The following is a 15,354-nucleotide window of genomic DNA, read 5'->3' as shown; positions in this document are numbered from 1 at the left end:
TAAACGTTTTGAGAGATTTAAAAATTGAAGAAAAAGGAGGCATTAAAATTCTTTGGTTAGCCGAACACGAAACCTAATTTTCTCGTCCCATTTCCATCCGGCACGCAGACGAATAAATGGGGAAAAGCGGCTTCGAGTTCAAAACCAACCAAATTCCAAATATACACTAAGAAACAAAAAAATAATTCACACCCAAAAAAGCGCACATCCACATGCTACATTAAGTGCGCTCAAATCGAAAAACAAAGGGCTAATATCGATGGGAAGAATAACAAAAGCACTGGAAATCTGAATTGAAATTCGAACACAAAAATCAACCAACGCCCTCCCCCAATATTCATATCCATCCTCAAAAGTTTAAATTCTCATTTCAATTACAATGCTCTTCGGTGGGTGTTAATTAAGGTTTGACATACTAGATAATTTAAAAAAACAAAAAGGACCACAAATAAAAATGAGAACTAAAGTCCAGCAATCTAGAGTCGTTTCTGACAAATGGAAGTTTTTTGCTAAAAGAAAGGGAACAGCTCCTATAGAGATCAGTGTGGAGAGTGGAACAATTGGAGACATGCCTGTAAATCAAGACCTTGGAGGTGGGAAGAATTGCGTACCGGCAATGAAAGCATTAAGTGGAGCTGGATAAAGGGAAGGGTCAATCATACTTGTGCCTGGATTGCTGGAAGTAGCTGCTGTTGTCGTTGTAGCAGCTGCTGCAGTAGTGGAAGCAGTTGTGATGAGATTGAGTTGCTGAGAGCTTTCACCTCCACTAGTATAACGAATTTCAGGGCCTCGATCGTAGAGAATTCCCTTGAATACATGACCTGCGATGTTTACAGCCGTTTGATATGCAAACTCCCCCTCTACGTCGTCCATAGCGCTTACTTTTACACAGCGGAACACTGCTGGAGAACTAACTTCGGGAGGGAATTGGCCCAGTTCCAACCCTAATTTTCAAAGTTCAACAGCATACAAAAATAATAACGATAATAATATTAATAATCATACTTACTAAACTGGAAAAGTAACAAAAGAAGATTTGTTTGAAAATTTTTCCCGATTTTTATGGGAGATTTCGTCAGTTTTACCAGCAAACAGTGGCAGAATTAATGGGAAAAAGGAGAAAAAAGAAAAGGAAAAGCAGTTGGTTGGGTGACTATGGAGGTGGACTTGCTCACACGCAAATGATACGGTCTTGTTGGGGCACTAGGTACTGCTGGAAGTCATTGGAATTCCTCAACATCTTACCAAATTAAACTTTTGTCTATGTTTGCAAATACGCGGTTCTTGAAAATTCTCCATCATAGACCTTTTCATGGTTTCATTTCAAAAGAATCCAAAAAACTTGCATTGATGTTTTTTTCTTGCTTTTTTTTTGGGGCGGGGGGTGTCTTTTGGAATTGTCTTTGTATTGTGAACTAGTACGACTTTACCTGACGTGGTGGGGGATAAACGAGTGCAGGCAAGAGAGGGAGAACCATGATTATCTCTCTGCCTTTTGGGATTGTCTCCTCTAAACAGTTGTTGGTGTTCTTGTTGTTGATTTTGCTGCTGCTGCTGCTGCTGTTGTGTTTGTTGCAAAGCTGCGAGTTGTTGCTGCCTCTCTCGCCTTTTAGCAGCAGGAACCCATGTACTCTTAACGTGAGTTTGGCACTGAAACCCTCGGCTCTTGCAACAGGTCCGGCATCTCAAATGCGCACAATCTTTCTTAGCTTGGTTACCACAATCTTGACAGTTCATACCTCCTTGTCTCATAACCGTGAACCCTGCTGATCTCGAAGACGACTCATCGGAGAGATTAAAGCCGGTTGTTCTTCGACTAGGACCCGCTCCAAACGACAAATTGTTGACGTTTTGCTGTTGGTAATAATACTGAGGCCATATCTCAAACCCTTTGTTGTAGATCTCCTCGTTTCTGTAAAAATAAAGGTTCTCTTCTTTATCTTCCCCTTCTTGTTTGCTTGAAGCAGCTCCTTCACGTCCACCTAGATAGAAGAAGCCAGCCATTTGTTGCACCCAAAAGCTGAAACCAATCTCAATTTTGACCAAAAATCCATAGCAGAAACACCCTATTTAGTACCCCACACCCTCCACCGCCAGATCACACTAGTGTGATGAGCTGGTTGGATTTTCCTTGGGGTCTTTATGGGTTTCAACTGTGGAAGCTTTTTCTGGTCAGTTTTTAAAGCCCACTGTTAGTCTGTGAATGTTTGTAGGTGTTTTTTTTTTGTTTTGACCCGATCTTTGCTATTTCTGCTATATCTACCCCTCTCCCCTCCCCCTCAATTACTAGAATTTAATACAAGGGCCTGTTTTAATTTCTTTTGTGATCTTTGGGTTTTTTTTTTTTTCGACTTTTGAGGTTAGAAACTTTTAGGGTAATAAAAACAAACGACGATGGTTTCCCTGGACTTATCTCACTCCCACCCCCTCCTCTCTCCCTTCAATTCCCAGCAATAATGGCACGGAATTAGAGCCCCTGCAACGCCGCCACGAGAACTGCACCCTGCTCTCTCCTACATCTCAGCTCATTTATTACAAAACTTGCCCACTCCTCTATTTCTGTCTAAATTCTAACAAAAAGAACAACTTGCTATAAATCTTTGGTTTTTGTTGAGTAATGCAAGTGAGAAAAGAGAGAGAGATATAGAAGAAAAGAAAATAAAAAAACACAAAAATGCAAGAAAATATATGTCTCTGGGCACTTCTCTACAGTCTACAGTTCACTTCCAGTTTCAATGAATCTAATCAACTAAAGGTTTGAATCTCCGCCGTTGCATGTCCATCGTACGTTCCCTATTCTCCCCACGTGGCACAGCATCAGCTTTTCCTTATTCGTCCTTGCACCGGAAAACCCGCTAGTACTTTATCTGACCGTCCTTGTAATTAGATTGATTTTCACCCCTTCTCACACTCTCTTTTTTGCCCCTTTAATCTTCTCATATAACAAGCAATCTATTTCTTAACTAAAAAAGAAAAGCAGAAAAGAAAAAAAAACCATGGATTACTTTCACATAACATCTGTCAGTGATGTAGAATCCAACGGCGAAAAAATGTTCTGTAATGAGATCTTGTTAGTATGCAAAATTTCCGTGTCTGCATATGTCCCGTGCGGGTATTTTATTTTCCGTGAAACCCTCGTATTCTTCTTAAAATTCTTCATGTAATCATTTACCATTTGACCCCAAAATCAATTTATTTTTATATAAACGAATAATGAAAAAAAAAAAAAACTACAATTCCATTTGATAAAATATAGGTTAACACCTTTGATGCTATGTTTACCTTAAGAAATACCAATGTGGCTACATGCATGAATAATAAGAAAATATTAATTGCCAAAAATATAAGAATATAAGAATATGTTTATTTAAGAATACTATTAAGAAATATCAAAGTAACTGTATGCATAATTAAAAAAGAGTAACTCTAAGCATGAATAGTAATAATAAAAATAATATAACACAACTGGTTTAATTGTCATTATTATTTGGGTTATCTTTCATGTGACTTAAAAGTTTTCAATCTTCATATTTGATTTGATTGATTGAATGGAAAAGAGAGGAATGTAACAACAGAAATATATATATATATATATACATATATCTATATATTATCTCTTTAAGAGAAACTATTGAAAAACAAAATACCAAGGTTTAAACCTTGCAAGAGTAAAATTAATTTTTTAGGAACAGAAATTGAATTATAATATTTTTAAATTAAAGTGTAATTTTAATTTGTATCTCACCGTTTGTTAATGCCTCAAGAGAGTGTTTATAATTTTAATTTTGACAAATAAATATATCTAATTTAATAATTTTTTCTTCATACGCATAGTCAGTGTTACGTAATTTGTTATTACATTATAATTTTAAATTAAATTGATTAATTGAATATATATTTGACTAATTCATGAGTTGATATTAGTAGAGGTGAAAAAAATGGGCTAGCTTTTAAATTTAATTAATGAGTACACCTATCACGTACATAGATTAAAGGATAAATAAGAAAATTTTAGAAAATCAAGATCAAGCCTAACTAGAAAATGACTTCATGACCAAAAGACAAAAGTTAACTTATAATCTTTCATAAAAAACAGAAGGTTTCTGTAAACAAACAATCACGTGTAAACCGCGTGAAATTAGTGGCCACTAATTACTGGATTTTAATATTTTCTATTTATTTTTAATGTATCTATTAGAATGAAATTAATAATTAATTTTTGTATTTTATTGGTTTATTAAAAGAATAAATATTAGTTACAGTTTTAAAACTATTTTATATTCAAGATAAGGATCGAACCTCGACCATTGATTAATGTATATTAATAATTCTTACACTTAGCTCATATTTATGGGGAAAATGAATACAAGAAAATATAATATAATATAAAAAATAAAATATACGTGATAATATATTAATATTATTTATAAAATTTTATTTGCGGAATTAAACTATTACCAATTTTTTGGTTTTCTTTTTACGTCTGATACATTCTTTTACTGAATTCAATAAAAAATGAATTGATTGCAATTATTTTTTTTTCTCATCAGACATTAATTAACTTTTAAATTAATAAATTATAATTATGATTATTAACCAGACGGACGGCGGCTTAGGTTAGTCCCAACCCTACAATCACAGCCGCTGGACAAAACAGGCTTTGCCATGCCTAATCAAACTTTTGCTATGATAAAGTAATCATGATTATTACTAATTAATCCCCAAAAAAGGTCGATTAAATTTAATGCCGATAGTAATTAGGGGCCCGAGGCGATGAACCCTTTTTTTTTTTTTTTGTGCCTTTACTGTTGACTAATGCTAATATAGTCGATTAGATTGTTTATTAGAATATATATATAGTAGCAGACATGGAGCTCCTAACTTTGATGAAATATATTAAGGCTGAAGCTGATCTGCTCATGATTTTTAAAACTAGGGACCCTAAATTTTGCCTTTTTCTGGACATGAATGAAAACAACCACTACTATGACTTACTATATATCCTTCTTCGAGGTACGATGAAAGCTACCTTCTTTTTTCTTCCTTCTTTTGGAATTAAATGAGTCTTTGTCTTGCAAAAGGAAAAGGTCTGTCTGGTTTTATGTAAGCACCATGCTCATGCAAATTTTGAGGAACCTAGCTAGCTTTTTTTTTTTTGTTCCTCTTTAAATATGCTTTGTTTTCGACATTTTTTTTTTTCTTATCTTGCATGTAATTTACTAATTTTGTTCTAAATAAAGCTTTGATGGAACATTCACATCACTAAACTAGTTGGGAAATTAGGTTATTTCTTGTTGCATTGCATGGTGGGGGATTTGATGGTTTTATGTTTAATTAAAGAAAATTTAAGACTTGGTTATTACATCATGCTTACCCGGGAAGTTGTAATGTAATTCTTTAATAGGATTAAGAGTTGGGTAATTAATGATTTTAACTCATTGTTCCAAAAAAAGTGCTTTGGACTTCATTGAGCCATTAAAGTACAACATTTTTATCTGCAACTTGTATTGCATTAGGTTCCAAAGCAACACTTCTTACCATCCTTTCTTCTCTCACCTTTATTGCTAGATTGCGATTTCTTTTCTTTTTTTTTTTATATATTTTATTAAAATTTTCAATAAAATGTTATACCATAAAGAGGTAATTTTCTTTATTCACATAAATGCGTATGGTGTAAATTAAAAATATGGAAAAGCCTGATGAAAAAACAAAAAAGAAAAAGGCCCTGTCGGATCTTGAACATTTTCCCTAATTTGAGTCTTGTCAATCAAACTTATCTTTCATGATTATATTTTAGGATACCAAATATTTATGGATTCAAATTAGAGGAAGAAGACCTTTAGAGTTTTTTTTTTATAACTTAGTATTCCACACATCTTTTTAATTTAAACCAGCACCGAGATTTTGATTTGATAAAAGGCAGAGATAGTGGGAAGAATAATAGAGCATCAAAATTTGAGTTGCAGATAATGATCAACACCCATTTTCCTCAAATTGAGTGAAAGTTAAACGGCTGTAGAATTTGAGTAAACCATCCGTCGTTAAAGTGAACTCAATGCCAAAATGGGGATATATGACATAACTTAAAGATAAAAAGGGGATGCCGAGAGAGAGAGAGAGAGAGAGAGCGACCAACAAAAAGATAAAAACAAAAAAGAGAGATGGGTTTTAATTGGAAGATTGAATGATGTGTGAGGGTCTCAATAATTGTGTCTGTGTCTTTGCCTCTCGAGCCCTGCGCTTTGCTTTGCTTTGCTTTCTCCTGGTTGGTTGACTCTCTCAGGGCCAAGCGTTTCCCGCCTCGAACACTTTATTTATTTGTAATTTGACATTATTACATTAAGGTGCAATTGTCCCGAGTTGGAACTTGTCGACTTTTTTCAATAATACGAAATTGTGCATCTAATGTTCGATGGATGCAGTGAAATTGCACGTTTAGGGGTCATAAACACAATTACTTTCGGCATAATTTTTTAGAGATATTTTAATGACAGATCTAAGATTAGATGACTTAAAGTGATGTTTCATTACGATTCCTTTTTTTTCCCCTCTCATGGGTTTGGAACTAGTCATCTCATTTCATCATGAACTCGACAAAGCTAATAAGCTTAGCCATCCATTTAGCGAATGACTATAATTTGTTTGTAGTTTTTTCTCTATATGCTCTTTTTTCTTTTTTTTAACTCTCATTACTAATCATTAGCTTTCCGTCCTTTAAAAAGAGAAAGACAAAAGTGTTGTACTGTTCATCAAAGCCAAAATTTTTGTTGTACAAAAGATTGAACCATATGACCTACGAAAGACCTATTATATCAGTCATCAAAACAGAACTATAATAACCCTAATTTCACTAGATTTCTGGGTGGGATTTGAACATTTCCTTGACCCTGGAAATCAAAATTTTCAAAAAAGAAAACAGGGATAATTTACAAGGGGTTGTGTGAAGTCACGTCAAACTATAGCCTTTCCATCAATGGCCAGATGATGCCTGCCAACTATGTCGTTAAGTAGATGGGAAAAAAATTTCATCGAATCAAAAATTGTTTTTTGGGGACGAGTTCAGTGAGCCTTTTATGAACAAGAATATATAGTAATACATACGAAACCTTTCACAGTTTTAATTTCCAATGAAGATTCAAGGGAAGGGAATATATGAAAAGAGCTGCATATTAAGACTGCTTGAAAGTTTGAAACCCTTAGGTCCCCTTTATTGAAAAGCCAATTGTGGGGTTTGTTTCTGCATTCAGGTGATTTAGTGCAGGCCCTGGCTGCTTTTGTTTCTCCTGAACCTTTAATCTCTCTTCATTACACGTTCTCCAATCCATGTGTTAGGTCTGGCCTAGCCACCATATCTTGCAAATTAAAATTGCATTACCTTTGCCATAATAATAAGTAGGATTATTATCCTATCCATCGTAAAAAAATTTATACAAAAACAGTTTAAAATGATATAATAAATAACCATACTCAAATCAATTACTAAATTTTAATTTTTACTTCATTGTGAACAAAATAATTATTTATAATATTATTGGCATTAAGGTAAAAACTTCTCTTATCAAATGTCCTTTTAATTGACAGAATAATTATTTATAACATCATTAAAATGGAATAAAAAACTTCTATAAGTGAATCTCTGTGTCATCAAGTGTCAATTTATCACTGTTTTTGTATACTTTAAAGAGATATGGCATCATTATATATGTTTTTTTCAATATAACGTTTTCTACATGATTCTTTATTATTCAGTCCTAAAAAGGTTCACGCGATTTTGCATATATAGATACAAATTCAGAGAGGGATTAATGAAAAGATGGGCATAAAAGATAGTAGTAGTAGTAGCCGAAGAATGCCTTTAGAAACTACCTGCAAAGGAGTGAAGCGGGGACCCCAAGCCGGCTACTAAACTCTCCTATTCAGGGTACATGTAGGGGTCCGTCTCCAAATCACACACGCACACAGGCACAGCTGAGCCCCACCCTACCTAGCCTTAACCAATGTCGCCCAGCTCAACCACAAAGGAGGGCCAGAGGAGACACTGCGTACAATTTAGGTGAAGGTTTTTAAAGTGCAGTGGGTGGGGAGATATAGGTATATAGAGTCATAGCCTTTATCCACCCACTACTCTTTGTTATATCATACAACGTCCTTCTGGTTTCAAGACCTTTGAAAATACGTATATTTTTTTTAAAACCCTTTCGTCTAACATGGTTAGGTAAAACTTGAAATTTGCGTTCACATTCATCTACGTACAATTGTACAATTTTTGACATCGGGATTTGGAAGATTTTCGAACGTTTACGCTATGTTTAAATTGAGGGAATTAAGCAGGAAAAATAGGAAACCTCCTTTTATTTCAATAACGTTTTAATTAAATTAAAAGAAAATGGGATGCTTTTAAATATATATATATTTAAATACCATTCAACTTTTTCATAACTGCAAATCATAGAAAAATAGAGGAAATTAAACTTCAAAAAAAAAAAAAATCAAATCTGAATATCAGTATTACCATTTCATATTCATCAAAATAACTATTGCTTTTGTAAACTCATATACTTCACGTAGTTGACATTGAAAATTATAGCAAAATTATTCTACTTATTTTTTGTTGTTCTTTTTATAAGCTTTAATTTCATTAAACCAGACAAGGCAGAATGTATGGAGAAAAAGAATACATCATCTGTAAACGTTTAATTCCTAACTCTTAATATCTCAAGCTATACAAAGAGTAATATTTACAGTATATGTAAGACAAGCAACTCTAATTCTGTTTTCCTTCGATTTCTAAACAATTTCTTATTTCTTTCCCTCCAAGTTCAGTACAAGTGAGCATTTCATGCCAATTTAAGTATAACCGTGATGAGAGTTTTGCCTTTCAACCTTGCAATTAACTAGTACTGGATTTTTTGTTGTTTCCTATATTTTTAAAATAATATTCATTAAAATGCATAGTTTTCTTTTCTCTTTTTACCCAAACTATAAAGACCAACATTTATTTCCTTTCCTTTCCTTTTTATCAAACATTTTAAATAAGGGAAAAGATGCCTTATTTCATTTCTTTTAAAACCCTTTTTCTTTTTTCTTTCTTTTCTTTTACTAATTATCCATCAAACATAGCGTTAGAGTGGGTTCAAAACAATAGGGTTGGGAGGGAATGGGGTTAGAGTGGACCCACTGGGCTTTTGCATGTGATGGACATGATTGAGAGGATTTATAGGGTCGAAATGTATAGGGCATTAGGTTTTTGCCCTTTAAGCATATTATTATTTGAGTAAATAGGCATTGCATGACATATTTGTCTCAGAGGGAGGTTACAAAACTCCTTATCACGTGCCTACTACTTTAACCTTTTGACACAAACCTAAAACCGCTTGCCTCTTAACCACAGATGCCTCACAAAAGAAACTTCTTGTTTTTTTTTTCTCTCTCATTTCCCCAAAAGGTCTTTTCTTCTTTAAGAAAAGCCGATACTGTTACTTGCTATTTGTTACGATGGTTCCTTTTAAGTTTTAAAAACCCAACACTTTAAAATTTTTTACAAGTTGATATTCTCAAGGAACGGTGGGAACACCCAACATTTACTCCACTCCGAAAAGCAAAATCCAGTATCCCATGGGCCTCCACTGTTGGAACAATATTTCATTCGTCTCCGGTTTTTTATTTCAATAAATTGGGCTTCTAATGGTAGGTTCGCTCTTGCATGGCGGGCTCAAGTGTTGAGAGAATATGCTGTTAACCTAAATTATTATATTCTCCAAACCCTAAATCCGTCGCTCTTTTAAAGCAAATGACTTCATTTCTTACAAATTCTATAGGTTCCGTCCAGTTGAGGAGCTTAGTAGAGAACCAGCACATAGCTCGTCTAAAATAGTAAATTTTAATTTTAATTTTTATAATTTATAAAATTTTAAATTAATAATAATAAAATTACACTTTAATCCCTCCAAAAATTATAAAAATTTTCTATTAAAATGATAAAGATATATATTATAAAATGATAAAATTATATTTTATTATCATAAAATATATAATTTAATTTCGACCTTAAAAAGATTTCTTATTCCGGCCCTAAATTCGTCTCTATCCCTAGTGTCAAGTGGACAGTACATTCATGGTATACATTAAAAATATTCAAGACGGAAATGGAGAAAAAGGGTCCATTTAACAGACATTTTTGATAAGTGATAAACGCATCTTCCCTTGTCATTTTCTGAGGGGAAAAAGAAGTGTTAGTATTACAATCCAAATTTGACCGCTTTGCTTTAATTAGCAATTTGCACTTTGATGTCCCCTAACTACAGTTGTGCTGTTTGACCTGCAACAGTTTGCATATATATCCCCTAATTATAGTCAAGGCAGTACTTAGTATATTTCCCAACATTTTTAATGCTTTACTGTGTACTTCGCCTTTGCTCAACCCCTATAAATCACCATGCTAACCAAGAAAAATCTCTTCAAACTCATAGTTCATCAGAAAACAAAGTTTACTCACCTACATTTTATGCTAATGGCCATCGTAACATCTCAAACCGTGCTTCAGCTCGTAGTAGACAGTACTGTATCCCACATCAGCAGCATCGATTCTACCCATCAAATTCAATGTAGCAGCCTCTCAACCATTGTTGCTCGGCGTATCAAGGAATCATTCACCACCGTCTTAACCAAATTCCATGCTGGTTATTTTAGGGTAAGCCTATCTTTGGGTGGCCAAGCTTTATTATGGAAGACGTTAATAGGGCCAACCGATAATAAAAGCACTTTTAGACTTGCCCTCCATACGTTTCATCCCAGAGCTTTTACTCTACTCTGGTCTTTCGCACTCGTTACCCTTGTTTTGCTTTCCATTCTTTACCTTTTGAGGTGTTTATTTTACTTCAAGATGGTGAAAGACGAGTTCTTGCACGATGTAGGGGTCAACTACCTATTTGCTCCATCCATTTCTTGGCTTCTTTTGCTTCAATCAGCACCCTTCTTTTGCTTCAACAATCCATACTCATACGTAGTTCTCTGGTTGGTTTTTGCGGTTCCTATCGTGGTGCTCGACGTTAAAATCTATGGCCAATGGTTTACTAAGGGCAAAAAGATTTTGTCAGCGATTGCAAATCGGACGAGTCATTTGTCAGTTATAGCGAACCTGGTCGGTGCACAAGCGGCGGCAAATATGGGGTGGAATGAGAGTGCCATTTGCTTTTTCTCAGTAGGGATGGTGCATTATTTGGTGCTTTTCGTGACGCTATACCAGCGTTTTTCAGGCACCGACCTCCTTCCAACGATGTTAAGGCCGGCTTTGTTCTTGTACTTCGCAGCACCAAGCATGGCGAGCTTGGCTTGGCAATCTATCGCTGGTTCTTTTGATACTGCTTCAAAAATGCTCTTCTTTCTCTCGCTCTTCCTCTTCATGTCACTGGTAATTAATTAATATATGCTAAAAGTTACTGTCAATTAAGTCATTAAGATAATGGCACAGCTTGAAGCTTTAAAACATGGTTTTGTTTTGTCTAATAGTAATAGTGGCACTGGGACAGGTTTTGAGGCCGACACTGTTTAAGAGATCAATGAGAAGGTTCAATGTGGCGTGGTGGGCTTTCTCGTTTCCCTTGTCAGTGCTGGCTCTGGCTTCAATGGAATATGCAGAAGAAGTGAAAAGCGACGCTGCAAATCTCCTAATGCTTCTTCTTTTAACATCTTCTGTCATCGTCTCCGTTGGTTTGATCATTTTCACTCTGCTCAACACCCACATATTGGTCTTACCCCACAATTCCGATCCTATTTCAAGTTTGCCAACACTACGCAGCAATTCAACAACTACAGCAAGTGTTTAATTAGATTAAAAGATTATGTATAAAACAATTGTATATACGTATGGTAAATGCTCTCTCATCTCTTATTTGAGAAATTTAATTTATTTATTACATAAAAGATGATGTACATCTTAGATGTTGAGTTACCCGTTTTATTATTTTTAATAATTGAATTTGTATACGAAATCGAAAAGAAAACATGATACAAAGTACTTATAGTGTAGCCATACATTTTCAATTTTGTCTTCTACCCCACATTCTACAAAGACAATTATTTACATCTATAATAATGATATTTACACTACAAACTTGCACTGTGCAGCAATCAATTAAAAGAATCTCTTGGGTTTTCCCTCAATGCTTCATCGCATTTATCTTCCACCAAATACAGGAGATAGGAAGAGATATTGTGAAATTTTCTGAATATATCAAAAGAACTTCAACTCTACACAATGGTTTCTTCCTCCACCTAATGTCATCAACATTAACTGTAACTCTTCAGTTATTGGCGATTTTAATATGATGGGACTTGTGGCTGTTGTGAGAGATAGTAATGACGACATTATTGATGATATTAATGCACAAGCATGATCATTAAAGACATTTGTGACTAAAAACTCTTGCAATTAGGTTAGGTTAGCAAGATATCATTATTGAATTTGATTGTTTAAAAGCCATGAGAATGTTGAGAGGAAGCTTGGGGTGTTTTTGTGGTTGTTGGAGATATTGCATCACAAACTAATTTTGATTCTATTTGTTTTAATCATGTATTGAGATAAAAAAAATATAGCGGCTGAATTGCTTCTGGTTCTTGCCCCTCATACCGGTCATTTTCCATCCTAGAAGAACTTAAAAGATTGTGGTAGATAGATGCTGTCCAGGTAAACCTAATCAAAAAGGTTTTACCATTGAAAATTTGGATTGCCCATTGAATGTCATATTGAATATGGCTAAAGTTCCAAGTCTGCCAACGAATCTAAGAAAATTTTGCTACTTTTTAGTGAGAAGCATATCATAGACTTTTCGAAGCAATCCACACAACATTTCCATTTGCATTTCTAGTCCGAAAAAGATAAAAGGTTTAACTTATGGGCGAGATCTCTTAGGGTTATCCATCACCTCCACTACACATTTTAATATAATTCAATTGGTTCACAGTACTCTCACAGTTGGTCTAGTAGATATAAAGTGCGCTTGTCAGCATTGATAACTTTTTGTCTCAAATTACTACCTCTTTATCAATTTGGAGAGAAAAAAAAAATGATAAGTATAGGATGAAAGTGAACAATCGAGGGGATAAGGGTAAGTAAAATTCAATTCGACTCGAAAAAATAAAAAAAATTTAAATTTAAAGTTAAATGAATTGAGTTATTTGAGTTAATCAAGTTTTTCGAGTTAATTAAATTTTTTTTTAAATTTCGAGTTCGAATCAAGTTAAGTTTTCGAATTCGAATAACTTTAATAATTCGAATATCAAATTATAATATTTTATCCCAAACTTCCAAACCTTTTTATTTTTCCCTCAAAACTTTTACTCCTTTCCACTTTCTCCCCAAAACTTTTACTCCCCTCCTATCTCAACCCCCATCTACCCAAAATCTAAAATTTAACTCTCCCATTTACTTTTCCTCAAAATTTTACTCCCAAAAACCCTCAAAACTTTTTATTTTCCCCCTAAAATTTTACTCCTTCCCACTTTCCCCTTAAAACTTTTACTTCCTTCCCATCCCAGCCCCATCTACCCCAAACCCATCCCCCTTATATTTTTTTTAATATTTTCTCTCCAAAATTTTACTCCCCCCATTTACTTTCCCTTAAACTTTTACTCTCCAAAACTTTTTATTTTCCCTAAATTTTACTTCTCACTCATTACTCTAAAAAAAATCAAAATTATCCAAAAAATCCTAAACATCAATAGTAATAATTTTATTTATATCTTTTGTTCAAAAAAATAATTTTATTTATATCTACTATTTATATTATTAAATTAAATTTCACATATTTATATTATTTATATTATTAAATTGTTTAGTCATATTGAATACTTATATTAAAATTGAATTATTAATGATGCCAAAAAATATTCGTGTTAAAATTTTATATTAGTATCAATTTCACATTTTATCTTTAAAATAACTTTTATTAAAAATCACATTTTACATTTAATATATTTTTAATTCTAAAATATAGAGTGACAAGAATATGAAGATAATTGAAACAACTAAGCAAGCAAAGAAGCTAACTCGTATATAAAAGATTAATAAATAAATTATGAGGTGATGAAAGTTAATAAAAAAATTGATTACGGTAGACAAATTTTATTACGATGGGTGACAGTGGTTACAAGAACCTAAAATTATTTTTTAAATTTAACTTGAACAAATATATTCGATTCAATTCGATTCGAATACAATGTCACTCAACTCGATTCGAGAAAATTTCAAGTCAAATTAGAATGAGAAAATATGATTCATCAACTCGATTGACTCGAAATTTTTTCATTCGATTCGATTCGATTCGATCGAACGCTAACCCCTAATATGAGATTTTTGGATAAGTTAATAATGTAGGTGTACAAGTCGCTCACAGTTTGTGAGAGTAACAATTCAAATTTTCCTCTTGCATTAACATTGATGCTTTAGCAACTTGTGCTTTGACGTTTGCCACTTATCGTTGGAATGTATACTGACTGGCTGCAACAAATGCATCTTTTTTCTTATTTTCAAAGTTGAAAGCGATTTCTTGGTATACGCAAGGACAAGTACAAGGTACCAAATCAATTGACTGCCTAACAATTCCCAAGATAAAGCAATGGTGATTTTGTACAATTTATGTGAAGGAGATTGGTGATATGATAAATGGAAATGCGTTTTGAGATCACCTACCTTTTACTGCCTGCCTACTTATCACATATGGCCTCCAAATCATTCATTCCAAATATATATCTTCTCTCTCTTTAGGTTAATAAGATTAAAAAATGTCACAAGTCTTAATCTTTTACATAAATTTAAAATTTAGTCTCTATCTTTAAATAAATTTAAATATAAAAAAAGTTTATTCAAAGATTTTAAGTTGCTATTGTGCAATTTATTCAAAGATATCAAAATCTAGGTTTGTCCTTAGCTCTTTGATGGATGGAAAATAAACTTTCTAAAGTTTGTGGTTTTGAAAGAAAAAAAAATCAATATTCATTTTTTTTAAATGCAAAAATTAGATCTTAAAATTTAACAAAATTACATGCCGTATCCCCATATTTTGATAAAAACTTATCATCCTTGCCTATTAAATAACATCATCAATACGATATTCCTTAATCTTTCTAATGAAATTTAGGGTTCTCATTAGATTTAAAACATTGGGATTTTCTTTTTGTCTTTCCCCACATCTTTTGTTTTCTTTGGTTACGACTTATCCTTATCAATTATTGTTTTCTCCATGTTTGGTTGCCTCTGTCCATGGATGTAGAGTTTCAGGATATGTTATGTTAGAGGAATGGGAAAGACGAGTATGACTCGAGATCAATCTGATTACTATATATTCATGACATTTT

General features: G+C 33.4%; 2 protein-coding genes across 2 annotated transcripts; one reads left to right on the top strand and one right to left on the bottom strand.

Moving 5' to 3' along the window:
- Window positions 1-262: 262 nt before the first annotated feature.
- Window positions 263-3,126, bottom strand: LOC108485756 (protein SHI RELATED SEQUENCE 5-like). The gene is made up of 2 exons (XM_017789600.2): window positions 1,431-3,126; window positions 263-944 (listed from the first exon to the last, which is right to left on the bottom strand). Exons 1-2 carry the CDS (start codon window positions 2,002-2,004, stop codon window positions 580-582), a joined length of 939 nt encoding a protein of 312 aa, XP_017645089.1. The 5' UTR covers window positions 2,005-3,126; the 3' UTR covers window positions 263-579.
- A 7,259-nt stretch (window positions 3,127-10,385) lies between these two features.
- LOC108485155 (S-type anion channel SLAH1-like) lies at window positions 10,386-12,002 on the top strand. Its single transcript, XM_017789000.2, has 2 exons — window positions 10,386-11,410; window positions 11,529-12,002. Exons 1-2 carry the CDS (start codon window positions 10,436-10,438, stop codon window positions 11,823-11,825), a joined length of 1,272 nt encoding a protein of 423 aa, XP_017644489.2. The 5' UTR covers window positions 10,386-10,435; the 3' UTR covers window positions 11,826-12,002.
- The last annotated feature ends 3,352 nt before the right edge of the window (window positions 12,003-15,354 follow it).

The sequence above is a fragment of the Gossypium arboreum genome, chromosome 5 (assembly GCF_025698485.1).
Source record: "Gossypium arboreum isolate Shixiya-1 chromosome 5, ASM2569848v2, whole genome shotgun sequence".
NCBI lineage: Eukaryota > Viridiplantae > Streptophyta > Magnoliopsida > Malvales > Malvaceae > Gossypium > Gossypium arboreum.
Note: the sequence above shows the minus strand (reverse complement) of the source record. Positions and strands in the feature narration are given on the sequence as shown.